Raw genomic sequence first — 24,627 nt, 5'->3', positions numbered from 1 at the left:
TGCGCGGGTTGCCGGAAAAATAATTCCGGCGACTTCGGAAGTCACAAATCAGGGGTGGGGGGCAGTCGATCTGACCAGGTGATGGGGTCTGGGAGTTCTACAACTCTGGGAGAGCCTATTGTGCTCAGATCTAAGGCTACAGAGGCTCCGGTGACCTCGCCGGTGCTGGAAAAAGTCACTGTTGACGCCGGAAATCTTCAGTTAGCTCCTTTTCTTCCAGAAATCAGTGGGAATGGACCGGGAAGTATCCGAGGGACCTCCGTAAACTCAAAATCTCACTTTTCTATGGGGGAAGGAGCTAATTCTCAACTATCAGCTAGTTCTCAGTCGATGTTTGGCACTGGCAGCAGCTGTAAAGTCATTCAAATAGAAGATGTGGTGCCATTAGCTTGTGTTGAGGAAGCAAGTAACTTGACAAGTTGGGTGGGAGAAAATTACCTTAGGTTTGGAGAATTTTTGGGGGTGTTATTTGAAGGGAAGGAGGATAGGGTGGTAGTTTTGCTCAAGAATATTGAACAAGAGGCAAAAGAAGATAGAGAACGGGAAGAAGATTACGGGAGGGAAGAGACAGATAGAAGTTTGAGTGAGGGGGAAGGAAAAGTGATAGTGTATGAGAGGAGATGTAGAAGTAAGGAAATCAGTGGTGCTACAGGGGAGGAGAGGAGGGGGAACAAGGGTAAAGACATTGTCCATGGAAGTTAAAATCATTATATGGAATGTGAGGGGGTTGAATGACCCAAATAAGAGGGACATCATCAAAGTGGGGATTAGGGAGTGGAGTCCGGATCTCTTGTGTCTTCAAGAGACAAAAATAGAAGTAATGACAGATGTGGTTGCTAGAAGTGTTTGGGGGGGACAATGGGTGAAGTACGATTGTGTGCCAGCTATAGGGAATGCAGGGAGTATAATAATGTTATGGGATGAAAGGAAAATAGAGGTGATGGAGGTAAGTAAGGGCGAGTTCATGATTGCAGCCCGGTTAAAAACAGTGGGGAGTGGTGAAGAGTGGGGATTTGGGGGTGTGTATGGACCAGTAGGGGAGGATTCAAAGGAGAGGTTCTGGGAGTAGATGACTACTTTTATGGCGAGGTGGGAGGTTCCTTGGGTCTTATGGGGAGACTTTAATACAATACGGTTCCCGGAGGATCAGTTGGGGTGTAGGGTGTTGTCTAGGGCGATGGAAGAGTTCTCGGAGTTTATTAACAATCTTTCTCTTGCTGATCTTCCATTAACAGGTGCAAGTTTTACATGGTTCAGAGGAGGAGTTTCAACTTCAAAATCTAGACTTGATAGATTCTTGGTGTCTACCGATTGGGAGGAGATGGTGCCAGATGTGCTGCAAGTTCCTTTGCCTAGATTGATTTCGGATCATTCGCCTATCATGCTTGATGGGAGTAGAAGGAGGAACATGCGTATTCCTTTCAGGTTCGAGAATATGTGGCTTCAGGTGACAGACTTTGAAGATAGAGTTAATGGTTGGTGGAATAGTTATGAAGTTGTAGGCACACCTTCCTTCCGACTTGCCAGCAAATTAAAATTGCTAAAAGGAGATATAAGGAGGTGGAATACTGAGGTGTTTGGGAGGGTAGAAGTTAAAATGAGGGAGTTAATTAATGTGGTGGGGGAAATGGAGCGAGTGGAAGGGTTGAGGGAGTTAGATGAGGGGGAGAGTATCATGAAGGAGGAGGCGAAGAAGGAGCTAGCTGATTTGGCAATAGCTCAAGAGACTAGTTGGAGGCAAAAATCGAGGGCATTGTGGTTGAAGGAGGGGGATTCAAATACAAAGTATTTTCATAGAGTAGCGGTGGCTAATAGGAGGAGGAACTTTGTTGATTCTTTAGAAGTGAATGGAGTAGTTTTTGAGGGGGAGGAGGAAGTTAAGGGGGCCATTGTGGGGTACTATGATCGGTTATTTGAAGAAGATGTTAGGTGGAGGCAGAAGCTTGGGGGAATAATGTTTAGTCAAATAGGGGAGGGGATGGGGGAGTCGTTGGAAAGGGCTATTGTAGAAGAAGAAGTAAGGGATGCGATTGGGAGTTGTGCAGGAGACAAGGCACCGGAACCGGATGGCTTCACTCTAGCTTTTTTCCAACATTGCTGGAGAATAGTCAAGGTCGAGGTGATGGAGACCATTGAAGAAGTTCATGAAACTGGAGAGTTCGAGAAAAGTCTTAATGCATCTTTCATCACTATTGTGCCGAGAAAAGAAGGGGCGACGAGCATCAACGATTACAGGCCTATTAGTCTGGTGGGTAGCATCTATAAAATTATCTCTAAGGTGCTTTCTAATAGACTAAAAAAGGTCTTGGATGAAACAGTATCCTCCTCTCAAAATGCTTTTGTGGAAGGAAGACAGATCCTTGATGCAGCTTTAGTGGCGAATGAAGTGGTTGACTCTAGAAAGAAGAAAGGAGAGCCAGGAATTTTATGTAAGTTGGATCTGGAGAAAGCTTATGATCATGTGAATTGGGACTTTCTAGACTTTATAATGCAAAAGATGGGGTTTGGGGACAAGTGGAGGAAATGGATGAATGCTTGCATCTCTACTGCTAGGTTTTCTATTTTGGTGAATGGGAGTCCTTGCGGTTTCTTTGGGAGCTCGAGGGGGTTAAGACAAGGGGATCGTTTATCCCTTATGCTTTTCATTCTTGTAATGGAAGCTTTGAGCAAAATGATTGATAGGGCAGTCACTGGAGGCTTATTGAAGGGTTTTGATGCTTCATTCAGAGGACACAGTAATGTGACGGTTACACATCTCTTATTTGCGGATGATACCTTGGTATTTCAGGTAGATTACTTGAGACAGATACTTATTTGGTTTCAGGTTGTGTCAGGCCTCAAGATCAATCTTAGGAAATATGAAATCACTCCGATAGGAGAAGTGGTTAATATGGATGAGATTGCACAAGTGTTAAATTGTAAAGTGGGCACGCTTCCTACCACATATTTGGGCCTTCCGTTGGGTGCTTCAAACAAAGATTTAGCGGTGTGGAATCCGGTGATTGAAAGAGTTGAGAAGCGGCTAGCGGGGTGGCAAAAGAGAAACTTATCAAAAGGAGGGAAGGAAGTATTGATTAAGAGCACTTTGTCTAGCATCCCAACTTATTTCATGTCGCTTCTGCAGGCTCCTTGTAAAGTGACAGAAACGCTAGAAAGACTTCAGCGGAATTTTCTATGGGATTCAGCGGATGGTTCTAAAAAGTTTCATTTAGTGAATTGGAGAGCTGTCACATCTCCAAAGGTATGGGGAGGACTCGGTGTGAAAGATCTTGGGGTCTTCAACAAAGCCTTGCTAGGGAAGTGGTTATGGAGGTTTGGGGTGGAGGAGAACGCACTTTGGAGGGGGGTGGTAGCAGAGAAGTATGGCATTATGGAAGGTGGGTGGAGGACTAGAGACATCATAACACCGTTTGGATGTGGCCTATGGAGGAGTATTATGAAGGGGTGGGAAGACTTTAGTAGACACATTTCTTTCAAAGTTGGAGATGGTCGTAGAGTTAATTTTTGGACACACAAGTGGTGTGGAGAGAATGAGTTGAGGGTAGCTTTCCCTAACTTATATAGAGTGTCCTGTCAAAGAGAGATGACAGTCCAACAAATTGTGAGGCCTCACGAGGGGGAAGTTCATTAGGATCTGAGGTTTAGGAGGAATTTTCAGGACTGGGAGCTGCAAGAATTTTATAGTTTGATTGAGTTACTGTATGGACAAAATATTCTTACCGATAGATCGGATACTTGTAGTTGGCGAGAGAGTAGAGTTGGTTTATTCACTGTTAAATCGTTTTATGAAAGGTTATTAAGGAGAGATGAATGTATTTTCCCTCATCGTGCTATTTGGGTTCCCAGGGTTCTGAGGAAGGTGTGTTTCTTTGCGTGGTTGGCAGCAAGGGGTGTGATATTGACAGCAGAAAACCTGAGAAAGAAGAAGATCAACCATGTAAGTTGGTGTTTCATGTGTAAGAGTACGGGTGAAGATGTGGATCATCTCTTGTTGCATTGTCAGGTGGCTAACCGACTATGGAGGGTGGTTCTTGATTGGTTTGGGATGCGATGGGTGATGCCGAGAACGGTGGAGGAGGCTTTGTATAGTTGGGTTTATAGAAAGGGGAAGAGGAGTCCTAGGGCTTGGAAGGTTGCCCCGCTAGCACTGATGTGGGTTATTTGGAAAGAGCGAAATAGGAGGGCATTCGAAGGGGTGGAACTAGATATTGTAAAGCTGCAAAATAGTCTCTTGTTTCTAGTTTGCTTTTGGTGTTCCCATGAGACCCCTGTTTGTATAGAAAATTGGGTCTCCTTTTTTGAGAATCATGTTTTGATGTACGTTCTCTCTTTTTGGTATACGGCTTGTATACGGGGTCTTTTCCCCCAACTGTTAATAAAATTATTACCTTATCAAAAAAAAAAAAAAAAAAAAAAAAAGGGGGGGGGGGGGGGGGGGGGGGGGGGGGGGGCAACCCAGTGCACTAAGCTCCCACTATGTGCGAGGTCCAGGGAAGGGCCGGACCACAAGGGTCTATTGTATGCAGCCTTACCCTGCATATCTACAAGAGGTTGTTTCGACGGCTCGAACAAGTGACCTCCTGGTCACATGGTAGCAACTTTACCAGTTACTCCAAGGCACCCCTTCTGGGGGATTTCTCGATTATAAAAAATAAAAATAAAAGAACTAACAATACATACTTCTATTCAGCAACTTCAGCTATGGCGTACCTTCATGAAACAAGGGTTCAAGTCAACTGTTGATAACATCTCAGCTCTCTCCCCTAAACTCAAATTGGGAGACTTTTCCCACAATAAATGAAGTAATTCCATCGGCATTTTGCCCAACAAGCAGTGCCCTTCAAGATTCACTACCAAAATTTGAAAATAAGATTAGAAACAACAAAGATGATGGACCATGAGAAACCTGAAGAAAGGGTCAAAAACTTAAATCTCAACTAAATATGGAAAAGGGAGGTTATCAAGCATACTGAAAAATGAAAAAGTACAAAGCAGCAAATGACAATAAGGCAAACAGACAGCCTAAATTTGATATAGTAACAACCTCTATATGGTTTTTCTTTTCATGTGCTAATGAAGCCTAACAATGAGTGCCTATTCCAAACACTGAGGAAAGTCCGTGGACTTCTTTGAGATTTGTTGACAACATTCCAGATATAAAATTCAAAATATGTAGTTATATTATAAACATCAAACCCCAAACATGAATTCATAATGATGCTTAGATTTTTTTATTGGAAAAGGCAAATGTGGTTCAGTTGAATATAACTCTCTACCTCTTCTTACTCATAATAAGACTCAAATGGACCAATGAGCCAAGGCTCTTCCATACTGATGTTTAGAGTTATGAATTAAATTGTTATTAAGCTTGCTGTGCAGCCATTAGATTAGACTGAGATATACAAAGTTTCCTGTGTTGCTGTTAAGTGTTAAGTATCTGATTGGTTTCACACAATCCTTGCTTGTTAGAAGATACTCCCTCCGTTCCATAATAAGTGGTTTTTTAGGCTCATGCACACCCCTTAAGAAATTGCTCACTCCTACAAAATTAGAAGTGTTTTTACTAACTTACTCCTAATCAAGTTTTACTATTTTCTAGGAAGAAAAAGGTAGTAATGAATCTTGACTATTTCAATAAGGGTAATCTTGGAAGAATCTTCCCAAAGTCTTCTTGAAATCCTAAAGCACCACTTATTTTGGAAAAAATTGAAAAGCCTAAAAAACCACTGATTATGGAACGGAGGGAGTACTCTCTAACAGCATCGAACTAAAAGATGTCCATATCTTGGCAGGTCCATAGAGATAGAAAGAGAGGAAAGGAAAATTAAAGACACAGTGTTCATGTAGGATAGTGTGAAGGAGAATCACTATTATAAAGCATAAAGGGACAGGTAGAAGGTAAATTCTAAATTTCTCTTTCCTCAATCAGCTAAACATATAGATCCCTAAGAAAGATAAGAGTAGGAAAGAATTAGCATAGAGACCTCCTGTACTGGTTACCATACTGCAATTACTACAGCATTGTCATTATATTTTTTTCCTTTTAATTCAGGCATGTGAAATAGGTCACTTACAACTGAAGAAACATGTTTTCAGATGTGGCACAATACAGATGGTTAGACTTTTTTTGAAAATGTAAGTATATAGATGGCTAGACTTGCAATGTTTGAACAATATACATATGCTTAAGTTTTAACAAACCATCAAAACACATATATAGCAAAAGAGAACAAAATGAAAAGTTGCAGAGTTTGAAAAAGCTAGCAAGCGTAAATGCCAGATAAAGTTTATTTGACACCGGTAACTGCACAAACTCAGGATCTTTCCAACTTCCCTGCTACTTACATGGAAATGAAGATGTATCCACATGATCTCTCGCAAGTTCGGCTGCAAAGGCAGAAAACCATATATAGTTGGCCCTCATATCGAATCTCGACAAATAAAATTCCAGAAAGCACTTTATACCTACCAAAGCTGACAAACAGGATGACAAGAGAGCCAGCAGTTATTTCAGCAGATAGTTTATTCATTTCAGGGAGAAGGAATTTTGCTTGAGCTCGATTTATCCCATCAACTCCACTGAATGAGGTTGATATGCATGCCCGCCTAAATTTATAGACAGCAGAATGCTGTAACCAAAGGGCATTAGCAAGGTACCCAACAGCATACAAGATTAGAACACAGTGGACGTATTTGCACAAGATAAGAACTTACTGCCTCAGCAGCTGCAGAACTTGATACTGGCCTTGCCAAAATTACACACAAAGGAAACAAATTCTGGACCTGTGATTCATCGTTCACAGTTGCTGGCACAGATATTGCCATTCGAATCCTAAAATAATTAGTCATAAGGTGTAAGTACTATACAAGCTTAAATGCGTAATGATTGCGACCATATCATACAAGCTTACTATAAAGTCTTAAATGTGTAAGTACTTATAACAAATTTTGAAAGGAAAAATGTTAGACAAACTTGGCAGCAGTAATTAGGTCTGTCTTTTATGATGTTACTTTGCAGCCATAAGGTGAAGCGACCATATCATGCAAGCTTACTGTACAAGTCTTAAATGTGTAAGTACTTATTACCAAATTTCAAAAGGAAAATGTTTACCAAAGAGACATAGCACTATAAAGTTTAAACACTGAATCATATTGTGAAGACATGTCTTATCACTTGGAACTTGTTTGATTTAGATCATTGAACATTTCCCGACTTTCTATACAAATTCATGAAATTTAATAGAATAATATTGACTAAACAGCCATTGTCAAAAAACAAAAAAACAAAAACAAAAACACTAAACAGCAACTACAATTATGAAATATTCAAACAAAAATTTCCAAATAGAATCAAGTCTGAAAAGTCATGTCTCCACACAAATTTAGAGCTTCACTTCCAAAGCAACATAGACGATATCACATGACAATTAAAAGTACCTCAGAGCATCTAGCATATGAGACATAACCTGGAATAATGGAAAAATTGGGAGTGAAAGCAGTCACAATCAGAATATACCTCCTTTTGTGCTTCGCTTGAATTTTGTACTGTAAACATCTTTGAAGGAAGGAAGGCTGCATGATATTCTACCCTCTTTTAGAAACATCTTACACAAAATACAGATGATGAATGTATAATTAGCATCTCATAAAAGTGATGAGACCAATCACATTAAAACTCATACAATTCGTAACAAGCAAAAATGGAACTCAGGATCTAAAACATCAGCTCAAAAGCATGGGTCAGAGAAAGATAATAATCTTGAGTATGCATTTATCGAAAACGCTTGGAACTGACATAAGATGCATTTATTTAGAAAAATGGCTGAGAAAAACGACAATGCTCTTGAGTATTTTACCACAAAAACTTCAACTGACATTTAAAATGACTGTTTGATGCAGATAAACAAAACCAATAAAATCAACAACATTTGTAAGACCATGAACATCAACTAGGAAACTGACACCAAAAACATTAGCCTTGATGAATAGGCAAAGTGGTATTCTCACGTAAGTACATTACATTTCTAACAGCACGCCGTTGGAGAATGTTGTAGAGTTCAACAGGTTTGCAATAACTTGAAAGGCTTTCTTCTGCAGCAATCTCCTCCTCTGCAGACAAATGTGTAGCAGAATCTTGCCTGCACATCGAATCCGTAACTGTAGAGTAACTGCAGTAGCAAGTGTAGTTCCTGTTCCACAAATTACAATATAACAATCAACATCCATGCTTCTGTAAGTGCATTTGAGTATCTTAAAATGTAATCATTGAAAAACATAAATATAACACTTCAAATGCAGGACACAGGGAATATCTTACGTGGTTTCACGAGCCACTAAAGGTATGCCTGGCATCCTTGTCACACAGTATTCAAATGTATATTCATAGTTCTCTCAACTTCACTAGATTCAGAAATTAAAATCATGTGAGAAGAGAATCATAAAGTACTTCACATAATGGGCAACAAGGGAAAGAAAGATAATCGTAAAATCTGATTCAGATTTCTCCCTCAGATAATACATGAGCCTTATTTTCCTCCTCCTCTTTCCTGTAGTTTTTTTTTTTTTTTTTTTTTGGGGGGGGGGGGGGGGGGGGGGGGGGGGGGTATCCAAAGGAACAATCATTCTCATCTCACTTGAAAAAACAAACCATGAAGTCTCACAATATGAGTGTATGGAAATAAATAGCCTCTTATCAAAGTGCAACCGGATAACCATTTTAAGAAAATGATACAATAAAGAGAATGAGATTACATGTTAGGAGCCTTTTTGATAAGCAAAGAACCAATAGAAAAAAATTGGAACTACCAGACAGAAAATGTGAGTGGAGCTTAACATGGCAACTCGTGTGAAGTTTCTTCATCCAGCGAAAGGGATACACTTTTGGCTATAGCATGAACAAAACTTTGTTCTTTGATTTACAAAGAAAGGGGAACCACAGCAATATACCATTGGAACTCATGTACAAATGCTTTAAGAAAAATACAAATGTCACTGAAAAAGTAGTGTTCAACTTAAGGAAGAATAGGTTGCCAGAATGGCCCACCACAATGAATTAGCAAGTAATTATCAAAAAAACAAATTAGCAAGTCATGTGATACATTAACAGTATTAATCACTCAAAAAGATCAGGAATCAGTGTCTTCCTAACAATCAAGAGTGATTCAGAAGAGAGACAGAGATTGATCTGCAACATTTTTGTCTCTAGTGTAATATGAATAAGTGAGTCTCTCATATAGTGACTTGTCCCCAAAAAAGTGAATATCTCATATGGTAATCTGAAAACTAGCAGAACAAAAAGAAAATTATGGAGATCACACAGATGTCTGCGGGATAGCATCCGCTAACCAGTCAAGTCTTCTTACCTTCCCAATTTCTGTTTCCCTCCCACCTGCAGATATGCCATTCTCCCTCTCCTTTTCGTAGTCCCCACTAAACCTTCTTAAAAGAAGAATCTGGCAACGACCCCCCCCCCCCCCCGGGCCAAATCTTACACCAGACCAATTTCTCAACAGTGAGCAATTCCATTTCCTTGAAGCTGAGGAAACTATCTCTGGGCAAACGCAACCCAATGGAACTATCGATCTAGAATAGCTCATCAAATATATTCATTCCAGCACAAGTAATTGGTGAATTTGATCTTGAAAAACTTTAATCAAATTGAACTACAACTACACCTAGTTCAGCCTTCAAAACACGCGTGGAGGCAGGATACTTTGTCCTCTAAGATCTAATAGACCTCCCTGCTTCTCAATTAGTTCCTGATTTTAAGGATGAGTGTCTGAATTCACATAACAAAAGCTGGTTTTTCACATCACATTCAAATGAATTACATATATATATATACACTTTATTCTTTATCCAAAAAGACTATTTCTTCCAAATTACCAAGGAAAAAGGGCTATAAAATCGGTAAGCAATAACCAATTGCAGCCGAACAGTCAGTGAATCATTACAACAACAACAACAACATACCCAGTGTAGTCTAGGATGTACGCAGACCTTACCCCTACCTTTATGGGATAGAGAGTTTGTTTCCGATAGACCCTCAGCTCGAATGAAAAGAAAAGGATTTGAAGCATGGTATTAAGAAAAATATGACAACAAAATAGCAAGATAAAAAGCAAATGAAGCAACACGTTAGTACTACACCTTGAAGAAAAGAATCTACCCAATTACTAACTAATACTACTCATAAGGAGGGGGGGGGTAAAATCAGCTAATAATTCAGATGTAAATAATTCAGCTAATCCCATCTTTACTTAATTGCAGCTAAACGCTAGGGTCATTCTTCATAGGCAACTCCAAACAAACAAAACCGAAAGAAAAAATAAGATAACCTGTGGAATTCCCCAATTACTGATAATTAATAGACAAAACATGGATATACGCAAAATTAGAAGTGTTGCCAATGTATAGAACAATTAGAAGAATGAAACCTACAATCGAATCGACGAGATAAGGTCGTTTGAAATTTGGCGGACGTAAAATTGGTCGGACTATTGGATCCGAATTTGGTTTCGATTTGTTTGTAACTTTGACCACTCACACAACCACAGGCGTTTTCGGCAAGGGTCAACAGAGAACTGAAACGGAACACTTTTAACTTTGTATTGAGACATTCATTAAAAAAACTATTTAATAGTAGTATTAAAAGAAAATTGATAAAACTACTATTTATTTCTGGTAAACATTTTTCTTCGAAATATTGATAAATTGGTAAGGTTTTTAAAAAAATTGTATCTATCACTAATTGGAGAAAGAATAAATTTTAAAAATAATAATTAATACTATTGTAGATGCATCTCGAATCCTGACTATAATAGAAATGCTTAAAGATGACAATACATATCAACTAATGATATTATGATAAAATTGAATAGATAAAGAGCGTTTATGAAATGAATAACAAAAAGATAAGTATAATACCTCAAAATTAAAACCTTGTATCCAAGCTCCAAATCAAAGTGTATTATTGTGAATCTGTTTCTTTTGATCTGCATATATATATATATATATATATATATAGGTTGATGTTTGTACACAAAGATAGAGAGAAAGCAAAAAAAGAAAAATATTAATGATAGAACCTGATACAAAAAATCCAAAAAGGATAAGTAAATTATGTAAATAGTATAATTAATTAGAGTAAATGGGTAACTCCTCCCCCCCCCCCCCCCCCCCCCCCCCCCCCCCCCCCACGAATGTATTATCATTTTACCAATTACGCACGCACTCCATACAGGGTCCTATAATTTTCCTGAACCTTTTGTTTTGGGAATTTCGTAACCCATAAACTCTTACATGTCCAAGAATGTATACACCTCTTGTAGGTGCATAAGGATTGAAGAAAAGACTTCAATTGTTATTTTAAGTCTACGTATTAGTCTAAATCACCCTAAATTAAAGGCCTCCAACGGTAAACTTCAGCCCCTATTTATCATCCCCTTTTCTTGGTCATTTCCCCCCAAATCTTTTTCAATCACTCTTCCAATTTTCAGTCATTTTCGAAGATTGAAGTTGTGGTTGTGTCAAAAATTATTTCTGGACAAGGGTCAAACTTTTAACAGGGAACAAGAAACAATTTGACTAAAACGAAACACTTTTAACTTTGTACTTATGAAGTTTTGATACATTCATTAAAAAAACTATTTAATAGTATTTTGATCAAATTACTATTTATTTCTGCTACACATTTTTCTTCAAAAGATTGATAAATTGGTAATTGTTTTTTGGAAAATTGTACCTATCACCTATTGGAGCAAGACTGAATTTTAAAATAATAACTAATATCTTCTTGATTTTTAAAATATAATTATGTTAAATTAGATTTATTTGGTTAAAAATGGAGGGAGTAACCTTTTAACACATCATCACTTTCGCCAAAACATGAATGTATCCATTTACACTATAAAATATAACTCTATTATTAAAAAAATCTCAATTTTCGGATTAACAAGATACAAATCTAAACCCTAATCTAACACAAGTTGAATATATAAAGGGCGTATATGAAATGAATAACAAAAAGATAAGCATGATACCTTAAAACTAAAACCTTATATTTAAGCTCCAAATCAGTGCATACTATTGTGAATGTGTTTTCTTTTGACGTGACATATATAGGTGGATGTTTGTACATAGAGATATATATATAGAGAGAGAAATATTAATGATAGAATCTGATGTGGAAAATCTAGAAAGTATAAGTAAATTATATATATAGTAACTAATTAATTAGAGAAAATGGCTAAAAGCCACCCACCTACCCACCCACTACCTATTATCACTAGATGGTGTATGCCCGTGCTGCGCACAGGCCAACACTTTAGATTATAGTGTATCTATGTGTATGTAGTTGTGTTTAGGTAGTAATAATATACGCATATTTTATATTGCTAATAACATACGCATATATATATATATATATATATATATATATATATATATATATATATATATATATATATATATATATACATATACATACATACGATGTTCAAAATACGATTAATATAACATTGTAGTTTATGCTTCGTATCCAAAACTTTATAATATTAGTGTTTGTTACGAATACGAAGTTTGCAAAAATTTATTAATACTTTTTTAAAAAAGAAGAATTGTTTAAAAGGAAACTATTTTCCTCTCTTTGAGACAGAACAATAGCAATATTTAAGTATTAGTTGATGCTTTAAATTTTAATTCGATTATTTTAAAAGTGTAAAATATTCTATTGTTAATGTATGTAGATTGGACCTAAACAATATTTATTATTTTTTATCAAATTTTAATTTGGATAATTCTAATTCAAATTATTAAATTAATTTTACATGTTTAAAACGAAATAAAGTAGAAATTTGATTTTCTATTTAAACGAAGAACTACTATTTTTAAATTTTTGGTGCATATTTTTGGTTTAGTTCATTTTACTTGTTATGTTATCTTTTGCACAGTTTTTTAAGAAAACATCAATTAGAATTATAATTTGACTAATTTACCTTATTTATTAGTTGATCTCCATTTAATATTATTTTTTATTTTACGACATTAATCTCTTTTTATATCTATTAGAGTAAGAATAAAAATGAAAATGTAATTAAATTCTATCTTATTTTAAAATATAAATATTTTAAGTATATTTATTTTCGTAAACATAACAAATAAATGACATGGCGGAATATCAAATACAACAGTTAAATATCTAAATTAGATCTCAGGCTAATATAAGAAAAGAAAGGAAATTACTTGGTTTGGCTACTTAGCCTTTTGAAGAAAAGCAATAATATGGGGTCTACGTTTTTTGCTGTATAATAATTTCATTTGCTCCCACTAATGGGTTGATACGCATGTGGCAATGAATTCACCATTATTGACTTAATAGGGATACTTTGAGAATTATATGAATATTGTTTAATTTTTTAATATGGAGTGCCCTTTTTTTTTTTTGATATTGCTTGTTTTTTTAATATGGGGTCGACTCTTTTTTTATTTTTTATATTGCTTTATTTTTTTAATATGGGGTCCACCTTTTTTTATTTTTTATACATGAGCTTGGAGGTGGTGGGGTTCACTTTTTTTCTTTTTTTGTTTTTTTTAGACGAAACCACTTTGGATTATAGCGTATCTATGTATATGTCGTTGTGTACAATTATAAAGATTTATGTATTGGGTAGTGATAGCATATATTTTATATTGCTAATAAACATACCTAAATTTACACTGTCGATGCATATATATAGATGAACATTAATACATATACACAAATGTTACTTGTTTATTAAGTGGAATTATGTGAGCATGATGAAATAGTGAAAAGTAAAAGGAGTGTAAAAGTGACACGTGGCCAAAAACATAATTAATACATGCCCCTTGAAATGACATCATCTGTTGCGATGCAATTTTTATGAGCAGGGGCAAAATTGAAAAAGTACGAATATCTTTAATACTAAGCTATAGTAAGATTCTACTTTTAACTAATGAAAATGGCAAGTGCTTTGACCAAATTGCCCTTGGTTGATGATCCACTTCTTCAACTCATGCTTTTATATAGTTTAGTTTTAAAAAAGGGAATTTGTCTATTACAAATTAAAAACTGAAAAAATGGAAGAAATTGCACGAATCGTCCTTCAAATGGACTAGTTTTTAATTTTTGCCTTTAGCAATTAATTTTAGGAATAATTTCAATAATATACAATCCAACATAAAATATTATATCCACGTAGTTATATTTTTAATTTACATCTGTATAACCAACTTCTTTTACAATAGTGTTTATACACACGATATACAACATTATACACTTACTGTACATAATGTGTCGATCTTATATAAAAGTGTAGAATAGTGTATAAAAGGGTTATTTTGGGTAATATTAAAAATATGAGTCATTTTAGGTAAATATTTTTCCCAGATAGACATAGGCTGTTATTTTTGCTAAACTTCATACGTAGTGGCCATAAGTTTTTAATGGTGCGGAACATAACTTGTGAGATACTATGATGCAGAAATATAAATTTATACCCCACAATTTATTTTTTTATTTTTTATTTTTTGGGACAAAAATTAAACAGCAACACAAAATAAGGGCATAAATGACAATGAGCCTAAAAAATTGGGAGAGAGTTTTGGTAGGACCCACAACACACATGTGGATCCTCACCTTATTTTTTTTCTTTTTTACATGAGTAGGAGGTGGGTCTCCTAATTCTTCACGTGGATCCCACCATAATTTTTTTTTATCTCTACTATTATGGAAGAGTGGGCCCCACCTTAAATTTGTTTTTTTATTTGTACTATTATAGAAAAGTGGGCCCCAATTTAAATTTTTTTAATTTTTTTTTTACTATTATAGAAGAGTGGGCTCCACCTTAATTATTTTTATGATCGTTTATATTTTGTCTTCCTGATATTATTCCTCATTATTGGTGTGAGACGTATGTGTCTAAACTTATACTCAAAGGTATAAGTTTTAAATGTTTTGCTTTTATGACTTCTTTAGCAGTTTTTGTGTTCAATTTAAATCGTTATTTTTTTTTCCCGAACTTCTCCTCTTTACATTTTCTCTAAGCGTACCTTTACCATTTTCTGAACTTATTATCATCATTTAAATATCATAATTTCTTCTGTTGCAATTGTCTTCAACTTCTTCACGCGGACCCCACCTTAATATTTTCCTAGCAATTGTCTCCTAATTCTTCACGTGGACCACACCTTAATTTTTTATTTTTATTTTTGCAATTGTCTCCTAATTCTCTGCGTGAACCCTACCTTAATTGTTTTTTAATCTCTACTATTATAGAATAGTGGGCCCCACCTTAAATTTGTTTTTTTTATAATCTCTACTATTATAAAAGATTGGGGCCCACCTTATTATTATTTTTTTTTAACATTTTTTGACTGACGACGAAACTTTACTACTATATAGAAACTCATGTTAGAATATATAATTTTTTTTTAAAACATTTTTTCTACTATTAGTTTTTTTTAAAGATTGGGGCCCATCCTTATTTTTTTTTTTGGTGGGGAGACCGACGACGAACTTTACTATTGTATAGAAACTTGAGTTTCTATATAGTAGTAATTTTACCAATTATGCAGGTATTCTATACGGCGTCCTATAACTCCCCTGAACCTTTTATTTTGAGAATTCCTATTTTGAGAATGTCGTAACCCTTAAACGCTTACCTGTCCACGAAAACCAATTATATAGAACACTTTAACCTTGTATTATCAAATTTTTTTACATATTAATTGAGAAACCTATTTAATAGTATTAAAACTTTTTTATTAAATTACTATTTATTTCTGCTAAACATTTTTCGTCAAAAGATTGATAAATAATATTTGTTTAGAAAATTGTATCTATCACTTATTGGAGCAAGACTAAATTAAAAATAATAATTAATATCCTCTTAATTTTTAAAATATAATTATGTTAGATTAAATTTATTTGGATAAAAATAAAAAATAAAGATGGAGGGAGTAACTTTTTAACACGTCATGGCTTTAGCCAATACATGAATGTATCCATTTACTCTCTCTCTCTCTCTCTCTATCTATCTATATATATATATATATATATATATATGTGTGTGTGTGTGTGTTTATCCTCATAATTACTCCCACGTTCTTTTTATATTAAGCTAATTATTTACAAACATGACATAAAGTTACTTAAATAATGAATCAATGACATATATGTAAATAGTAACTAATTAATTAGAGAAAATGGCAACCCCCCCCCCCACCGCCACGAACCTATTATTATTTTTCCAATTATGCACGTATTCTATACGGCGTCTTATAACTCCACTGAACCTTTATTTTGGGAATTTCGTTTTCCCTTAAGCGCTTACCTTCATTTTGTTTTTTCTTTGGTTTGCATCAATGCACATATGATCTTTAATTTCTATCGGATTCAATTTTTTTTTGTTAAAGATCTAATCTTGACTTTTGATTTCGAACATGGAACAGTTTGTATGCTGTTTTCTCTTGTCCTTTAAGGTTTATGGGATTTTTCTTATTCGACTTCCCTTTTTGATTGCTGTTTATGTATATGAGATTGTCTTTTTTTGTGCCCAGCTTCTGAGATGATGTTGAAAATGGGTTGAATGTGTGTGTTAATGGAGGAAGAAAATGGGTTGAATGTGTGTGTGTTAATGGAGGAAGAAAATGGGTTGATTGATTTCTTGAAATGAAGACGAAGAAGAAGAAGAAGAAGAAGAAGAAGAAGAAGAAGAAGAAGAAGAAGAAGAAGAAGAAGAAGAAGAAGAAGAAGAAGGGTTTAGTGATGAAGAAGATAAATTTAATAGAGGGTTTAATGGTTAATTGATTGATTTCTTGAAATGAAGAAGAAGAAGGGTTTAGTGATGAAGAAGATAAAATTAATGGAGGGTTTAATGAATAAGAAGAAGAAGAAGATGAAGGGTTTAGTGATGTGGCGCCGATGTGGCGGAGAGTGTTGCAACTGGGCATCTAATTATTTTTGTGCCACGTCAGCCGAAAAAGGGTACAAAAATACAGAAAAAATAAGGCCAGGGGGGTAATAGGTCGCCCGCAAAGGTTGGGTGCGTCATAACTAATCCGAGTATATGTTGGTGGGGGAGGGGTATTTGTGTATTTTCTCTAATAGTATTGAAAGTTTTTTTGATTAAATTACTATTTATTTCTACTAAACATTTTTTGTCAAAGGATCGATAAATTGGTAAGATTTTTTTTTAGAAACTTGTATCTCTCACTTATTGGAGAATGACTAAATTTAAAAAAAAATATATCTTCTTAATTTTTAAAATAAAATTATGTTAGATTAAAATTATTTGGCTAAAAAAAAAAAACGGAAGAGTAACTTTTTAAAACATCATGGCTTTCGCCAATACATGAATGTATCCATTTACCCTATAAAATATATGTGTTTATCCTCATAATTAGCTCCCATGTTCTTTTTATATTAAGCTAATAATTTACAAACATGACATAAAGTTACTTAAATAATGAATCAATAACATATATGGGAGTTTTTGTACATGAGTAGAATTGTCAAACCGACCAAGAAATAAAATTTAACAGATCAAAAACATAAATATATTTGAAACGAAACGTGCTTAGTATAGATGCATCTCGAATCTTGACTGTGATGGAAATGTTTAAAGATAAAAATACACATGAACTAATGAAATTATGATAATTTCACCTAGTATTGAATAGATAAAGAGTATATATGAAATGAATAACAAAAAGATAAGCATGAAACCTTGTATTTAGGCTCCAAATCAAAGCATATATTGTTAATTTGTTTCTTTTGATGTGCACATATATAGGTGGATGCTTGTACACAGAGATAGAAAGAGTGAAAAAAGAAAAATACTATTTATAGAACCTAATCTGGCAAATCCAGAAAGTATAAGTAAATTATGTATAGTAACTAATTAATTAGAGTATTTAAATATTACTAATATTATATTATTATTAAATAATACTTACATATATTAATATATATAACAGTACCCCACTTATCATTTAATAATAATATGTTGTAGCGACCCGCTTGGTCGTTTTGAGCTTTTGAACTCTTTTTTTTTTCAACAAAATCTTCCCGTAGTTTCATCTTGGTATTTATGACTTGCGGAGATGGATGGCATTGTTCCCGAGGCAATCGGGTGAGTTTCAGATCAATTTTAGCAAAGTTTAAAGTTCTTAAGTTAAGAAATGAAAAAGTTTGATCAAAGTCAACATCGGGGGTAAATGGGTCCATATAAGAGTTTTGTCAATTCCATTAGGTGCGGAATGTGACTTATGACTTAGTTGACTCGTTGTTTCGGGTCCCGAGGGTTTCGGTGTGATTTTGATTTGGGTCATTGGTTGAGAAACTAGTTAAGTTAAGGAATTGGAGTTGACCACGGTTCAAGACGACCTCTTTTCCATGTTTTGAGTATGCGAGCAGGTTCGTAGCTTATTTTATGATCAAAATGCATATATGGTTTGTGTCCGGGAGGTTCTGGATGAGTTTCGAGTGCTAAAACGAAGTTTGGGCTGTTGCTAGTGTCTGGTGTGGTCGCAAATGCGAGAATATGGTCGCAAATGCCAGATTCCAGTCGCAAAAAGCGAAATTCCGGTCGCAAATGTGAAACCCTTGTGTATTAAATTTCAGACTTCGTCCATTTGGCATTTTCATCATATTTTTTAAAGTTCTGATTTGAGCGATTTTCATGGTGTTCTTCTCATTATCGAAAGGGGCTAAGTATCTAACCTTTATTTTGGTATTTTCTGATGATTACTTCTGTTGGTTATCATTTTTATCCGTGTTTGGGTTGTAGAAATTGGTTTTGAGCCCTAAAGTTGAGAAATGGTAATTCCTTGGATTGGATGTCGATTCATGGTTGGTTTTCTGAATTTGAAACCCGGGTTATGTGTCAATTTTTTTTAATAAAATTGCAGTTTTTCCCTTGGGGGCTCTGGGTTATCCTTTTGGGTTCGTTTTTGCGTTTCGAAATAAAGTATTGCAATATGGGTATCCTTGGACTCGTCTAACCTCATAGAGTACCATTTTTACTAGATTAAACTCATTTGGTGAATTTGGATGTGGTAGAGCTTCCGAAAGGATTAATTCTCGCTCAGATCGAGTTTGGGATCGTCAGGTGATGTCGAGGAAGGGCAAGTCCGTTCGTGAGTTTTGGGACTTCAAATCTAAGGCAAGTTGAGTCTTACTAGACTCTTATGAGGTGATTGTGTTGGTTAATGTAATTAAGTACTCATGAGGTGACGAGTACTTGTGCGGGTACCGGTGTCATGTTATGGGTAAATCAATAAAAACAAATTAATTGTATAACGTAATGTATGCCAAGCTTATGGGCATGAGTTGGTAGCGTTAAATCTACTTGATCAGTATGGTTGTTGATGAAATGGGCCTATGATAGCCATGTTTGTTTAATACTTGTGATATTGATTCATTGTGCATTCATCACTCCACACCTTGTCTAAATCATGAAAAAAGATATTTGGCATTGACTTGATATTATGCAATTGCATGTTGTACGCATATTCATTCCATGCATTATTGTCACGACCCATCCCCGTGGGCCGCGACTGGCGCCCTACTTGGGCACCCCAAACGGACATACGAGCCAAATCGTCAAATCAAAGCTTAACTCAGATTTCATAATAGTTATTTTAAACATAGTTTAAAACAAAACTTGTCTTAAGCGGTCGCATACCAAAATATCATACCGGAACAAATAGAAGCGGCGGAATGCACATCGCCGATCATATGTATAAATATAAACATAAGAGCCATTCTGGCCACCTTAACAGACGGACCGCATTAAGACACAGATCTTAATCCAACAGACACATATAGGACCCTCGACCCACAAACATGACTACAAGCCTCTATAAATACAAAACGAAAACATATGACGGGACAGGCCCCCGCCGTACCCCAAATAGTCAAATATACAGATACATATACCTCACAAAATATTTATACCGACATATGGGCTCCGAATCAAAAGGAGCACTCTGTAATAGCAGGACGTGTGGCCTATGCTGGCAGATCACGGATCTCTGTACCTGCGGACATGAAACGCAGCCCCCGAAGAAAGGGGGTCAGTACGAAAGATGTACTGAGTATGTAAAGCATAGAGTGCAGAAGTGTAAACCGCAACTGAAACCAAACAGGATACAAAAAAAGGAATACTGACCAGTATATCAAAATCTGTACCAAAACGTATGTACATAATGCAGTTAAAAATCATGCAAAGCTCAGGAACGTGGTCACCCCTCCGACGCAGGTGCCACACACAGCATAACACCAGAAGGTTCAAATCTCCGTACATCCCCGAACACACAGATCATCATAACATATCACCAGCCATATCACAGCATAACTCCAAACGGAACCCGACCCTATGGCGAGGTCTCGGGAACCGTAACACAGCATACGACCGAATTAATCATAGGGCGCACGAATCATAACCGGCCCGGGAACCGGTGAACGAAATCATAATAAGGGCACGAGCGGAGTCGTGAGCAAACAATGCAATTCATATAACAAAATACTTTTGCAAACTTGATAAAATCACATGTTGACTCATTAGTCAAAATAGTTCGAACAATTAATCAAAACGGGGTTCATTTCACAAAAGTATTTCCAAAACGGTAATTATAGTTCAAAATATAATTTAGGACATCGTGGCAATCCAAACATTATTTTACAATAGCCAAGTTCATAAACAAAAGTCTTTTGCCGACGTTATACAAAAATGAGCTTTATAGGGCAAACAAAAGAGTTTCGGAGTTAGCGGGCCCACCTCGGGTCAAGTCGAGGTGGCGGACATGAGTTACGGACATTTGGGGTCTATGAGATCATACGGGGAAGTTTCGAAGCGATTCGAATACATTTACAAACGTTTCAGGCATTAGATCACTTTTTTAACACAAATGAGAGTTTTATGCTTCAATTGAATTGAATGAATAGTACCCAATTTCTAGTTTGGATTTCCAAGAACAGAATGGCCTCCAAGGCTCCGATATCGACCTAGTATACCTAGGACATTCCAAAAGAAGGAATGGGGTAGCCTTACATACCTTTCTCACTTCGTACGCTCGTTCAAACTCGATTCCCGTTTCGTCCAAAATCTGCAATTGGTCATTGTTACCAATTAGGAATTTCAAGACTTAAGAATGCACTTAACTTCAGTTTTGTCTACCGAAATTTCGGCAGCACCTCCCCTATAAATATAGCGCCCCCGAGAATCATCTCGGCTCAAATAGTCGCAACAACAACCCAACAACATCAACAATGTCAACAATCATCGCAATATAAGGCAACTAGTTCTACTTTCCGACATAATGCAATAACGTTCATTCCGACTTCACACTTCCAAACTAAGCTCAATATTTTCATATTCATCACTACTCGAGATCATTACAATACAATTTAGAAGCATTTCATATCATTTCTACAAAATATTGACAAGATATACATAATATACAAACTTTCCGCCCGAGTCATAATTCATTCAAAACTTCTAATCTTTAACATACTTATTCATAACATGCTTCCATATCCCAAATTCATCAACAATTATCATAATTTGCACCTTAACAACTCCATTGTCATAATGTCATAAAATCATACTAAACGACACAAACTTCTACATTCCATTTCAATGCAAACTTATATCATTTTATCTTCATTTACATTGCAAGCATCACAACAACACAACTAACATATTAAACAAAAGTGATTCATTCCCATTCCAATTCCAATACACCTCACGACCACATATCATCTTTCCAACTCCAACCAAATTCATTCAAATTTCATTTCCAATATACATTCCACCCTACACACAACTAGAATACAACATAAAATTCAACACATCTTAACTACACAACCAAGCACGTACACGGCCACATATATACATACACACCCACTTTGCAAACTTTCATGTTTTCATGAATTCTACTCATTTTCATACACTACAACACAAACAAACCTTCATAACATAATAACATGGAATGAATTCTTACCTTTTTCTTCAATCTCCTTCACTCAACCATGTTGTCATATTGGAGGAACTAGTGCTCTTTCTTCCCAAACAATTGCACCATGTTGTAGAGGGCCTTTAATATAGTAGGAAAATCACAAAACAATAATTTTAGAGGCAAGATTTTGAGGGGTGAAATTCCCCTTGCCTTGGCCGAAATGGCCCTTATCTCCTTGCTCTTCATCTTTTGTTTTTCTCTCTCTTCGTTTTGCTTCTTGAGTCTTCTAATAGATGAAGACTCTTATATTAATTATGTCACATGGAAAAATATTCATTAATTTGGTGGTTGGGCCAAGGCACATGGCCGGCCACCCCACCTCATTTTGGGCCTCATTTTGCTCTTTTATTTGAGCCCAATTAATGATAATTCTCGTTTTGTAATTCCCGAAACTAATTTTCAAAATTCCAATTTTTGCCCTCGGCCTTCCTCCGTGTTTCCACCCCAATATCTTTCATGAACAACACACACATATATACTAATTCAAATCAACATATGGCCTTATTCCTTACAAATCAAAATTATCTCAAATTTTTCCGAATACGCGAAAGTACGGGATATAACATCCTCCCCCCTTTAAAACATTCGTCCTCGAATGTTAGATTAGTCTTGTAGGGTCTGTAAGCACTTCGGGGGAGTTTCTTTTTATGGTCAACACAATTTATACGCATTCATCTTTGAATTTAGCCAAGTAAGGAATTTAGATTACCGGTGGGCATAAGAGACAAGTGAGGGCACTTCTTTTTCATTCAGTCCTCAACTTCCAAGGTCATTACTTCTCCATTATTGTCTTGCCACAAGACCTTAATAGGGGGTATATATTTAGTGTGTAATCTCTACCCCTGGCGATCCAGAATAATTATAGATTGTTCTTCATCAAACAATTCCTCCGTCACTTGAATCGCTTCTACTGGAAATATTTTGGGAGGGCCACCGACGCATTCGCGAAGTATAGATACATGAAATGCCCGATGTACCACTTCCAGATCAGATGGTAAATCTAATCCATAGGCGACATTCTTAATTCTTCAAACAATCCAATAAAGTCCGATACGTCGCGGACTGAGCTTACCCTTTTTTCTTGCCGAATTGCATTATGCCTTTCATAGGCGATCCTTTAAAAAAAATGCTCAATTACCGACCTGGAACTCCCAGGGTCGATGTCACTTATCAGAATATGACTTCTGTCGACTCGAAGCTCCTAATTGTCTCTCTCGGATAAGTTTCACTTTATCAACGGCTTATTGGATCATATCTGGACCGATTAATTCTGTTTCGCCAGTATCGAACTAGCCGTTCAGTGACCTGAATTTTTCTGCCATACAAAGCCTCATATGAGCCCTCTGGATGTTAGAATAGTAGTTGTTATTATAAGCAACTCAATCCATGGCGGTGATCATCCCAGCTACCTACGAAGTCAATAATACAGGCCCACAACATATCTTCTAGCGTTTGCCTAGTGTGTTTGGCCTGTCTGCTCTGAGGGTGGAATACTGTGCTCAGACTTACCTGAGCCCTTAATCCTTCCTGGGAACAGATCCCCCGAAATTAGTCATAACTGAGTACTTCTGTCAGTGACAATAGATATAGGAACTCCGTGGAGTCTCACTATTCCTTTAATACATATAGTCTGGCATAATCCTCAACTGAATAAGTGGCTCTGACGGGGAGAAAATGGACTGATTTTGTCAGCCTATTAACCATACCCCATATGGAAATCATACTTCCGTGGAATACGGGGCAAACCCGTAATGGAATCCATATTGACTATTTCCCACTTCCATATCAAAATTCCCATTTCCTGAACAGTCCACCCCGTTTCTGATGCTCAATTTTTGACTGGTTGGCAATTCGGGTACTGGGCCACGAGCCTTGCGATGTCCCATCTTATACTATTCCGCCAATATAGACATCCGAGGTCATGGTACCTTTTAGTGGATCCGGGATAAACGAAATACCGAACATTATGCGCTCCGCTCATAATTGGCCGTTGCCGCCCTACGATGTCGGGCACACATAATCTACCTCGGTATAATAATACTCATCAAACGAAACCTCAAACTGAGTATTTTCCTTGTCAAAGATCGTATCTCTGTATCATGCAAGAATAAAGTCCTCAAACTGACGCTGATTTACCTATTCTATAATCGATGATTCTGTAACTTCTCAGACGAAAATTTCAATATCTTCAGAACCGACCAAACAGACTCCAAGGCTAGCCGACTGATGAGTTTTACAAACCAATTCTTTGTTTCTGCATGTACGCCGGTCAATGCCGTCCATGGGTTCACGACTAAGTGCGTCTGCCACAATGTTAGCTTTCCTAGGGTGGTACAAAATATTAACATCATAATCCTTCAATAATTCGAACCATCTTTTCTTGCTGCAAGTTCAGCTCCTTTTTCTTAAAATATATGTATACTGAAAGCTCTTAGGGTCCGTATAAATATCAACGCGGACCCCGTGTAAGTAATGCCGCCGTATCTTTAAGGCATGAGTCACCGTAGCTAATTCCAGTTCATGAGCGAACTAATTTTCCCTCGTGCGGTCTGCTGCCGGGGAACATAGGCCATAATCTGACCATTC

The 24,627-nt window shown here is 36.3% G+C and overlaps 1 protein-coding gene across 4 annotated transcripts in view; it reads right to left on the bottom strand.

Moving 5' to 3' along the window:
- Window positions 1–10,621, bottom strand: part of LOC132631509 (polycomb group protein EMBRYONIC FLOWER 2) — a 38,047-nt gene extending 27,426 nt beyond the window's left edge. The window contains exons 1-8 of one of the 4 annotated variants that reach the window (XM_060347082.1): window positions 10,441–10,621; window positions 8,318–8,395; window positions 8,021–8,189; window positions 7,517–7,572; window positions 6,715–6,832; window positions 6,470–6,629; window positions 6,346–6,387; window positions 4,711–4,850 (exon numbers count right to left, since the gene is read on the bottom strand). In XM_060347082.1, the coding sequence (XP_060203065.1) occupies window positions 4,711–4,850; window positions 6,346–6,387; window positions 6,470–6,629; window positions 6,715–6,832; window positions 7,517–7,572; window positions 8,021–8,189; window positions 8,318–8,352 (720 nt within the window). In that variant the 5' untranslated portion in view covers window positions 8,353–8,395; window positions 10,441–10,621. Of the gene's footprint in view, window positions 1–4,710; window positions 4,851–6,345; window positions 6,388–6,469; window positions 6,630–6,714; window positions 6,833–7,516; window positions 7,573–8,020; window positions 8,190–8,317; window positions 8,401–10,337; window positions 10,413–10,440 lie in introns of those variants that run through there. The other 3 variants (XM_060347080.1, XM_060347081.1, XM_060347083.1) reach the window with 3 other exon arrangements.
- Window positions 10,622–24,627: the final 14,006 nt, after the last annotated feature.

This window comes from Lycium barbarum, chromosome 3 (assembly GCF_019175385.1).
Source record: "Lycium barbarum isolate Lr01 chromosome 3, ASM1917538v2, whole genome shotgun sequence".
Taxonomy (NCBI): Eukaryota; Viridiplantae; Streptophyta; class Magnoliopsida; order Solanales; family Solanaceae; genus Lycium; species Lycium barbarum.
This window is presented reverse-complemented; position numbering and strand designations above follow the sequence as displayed.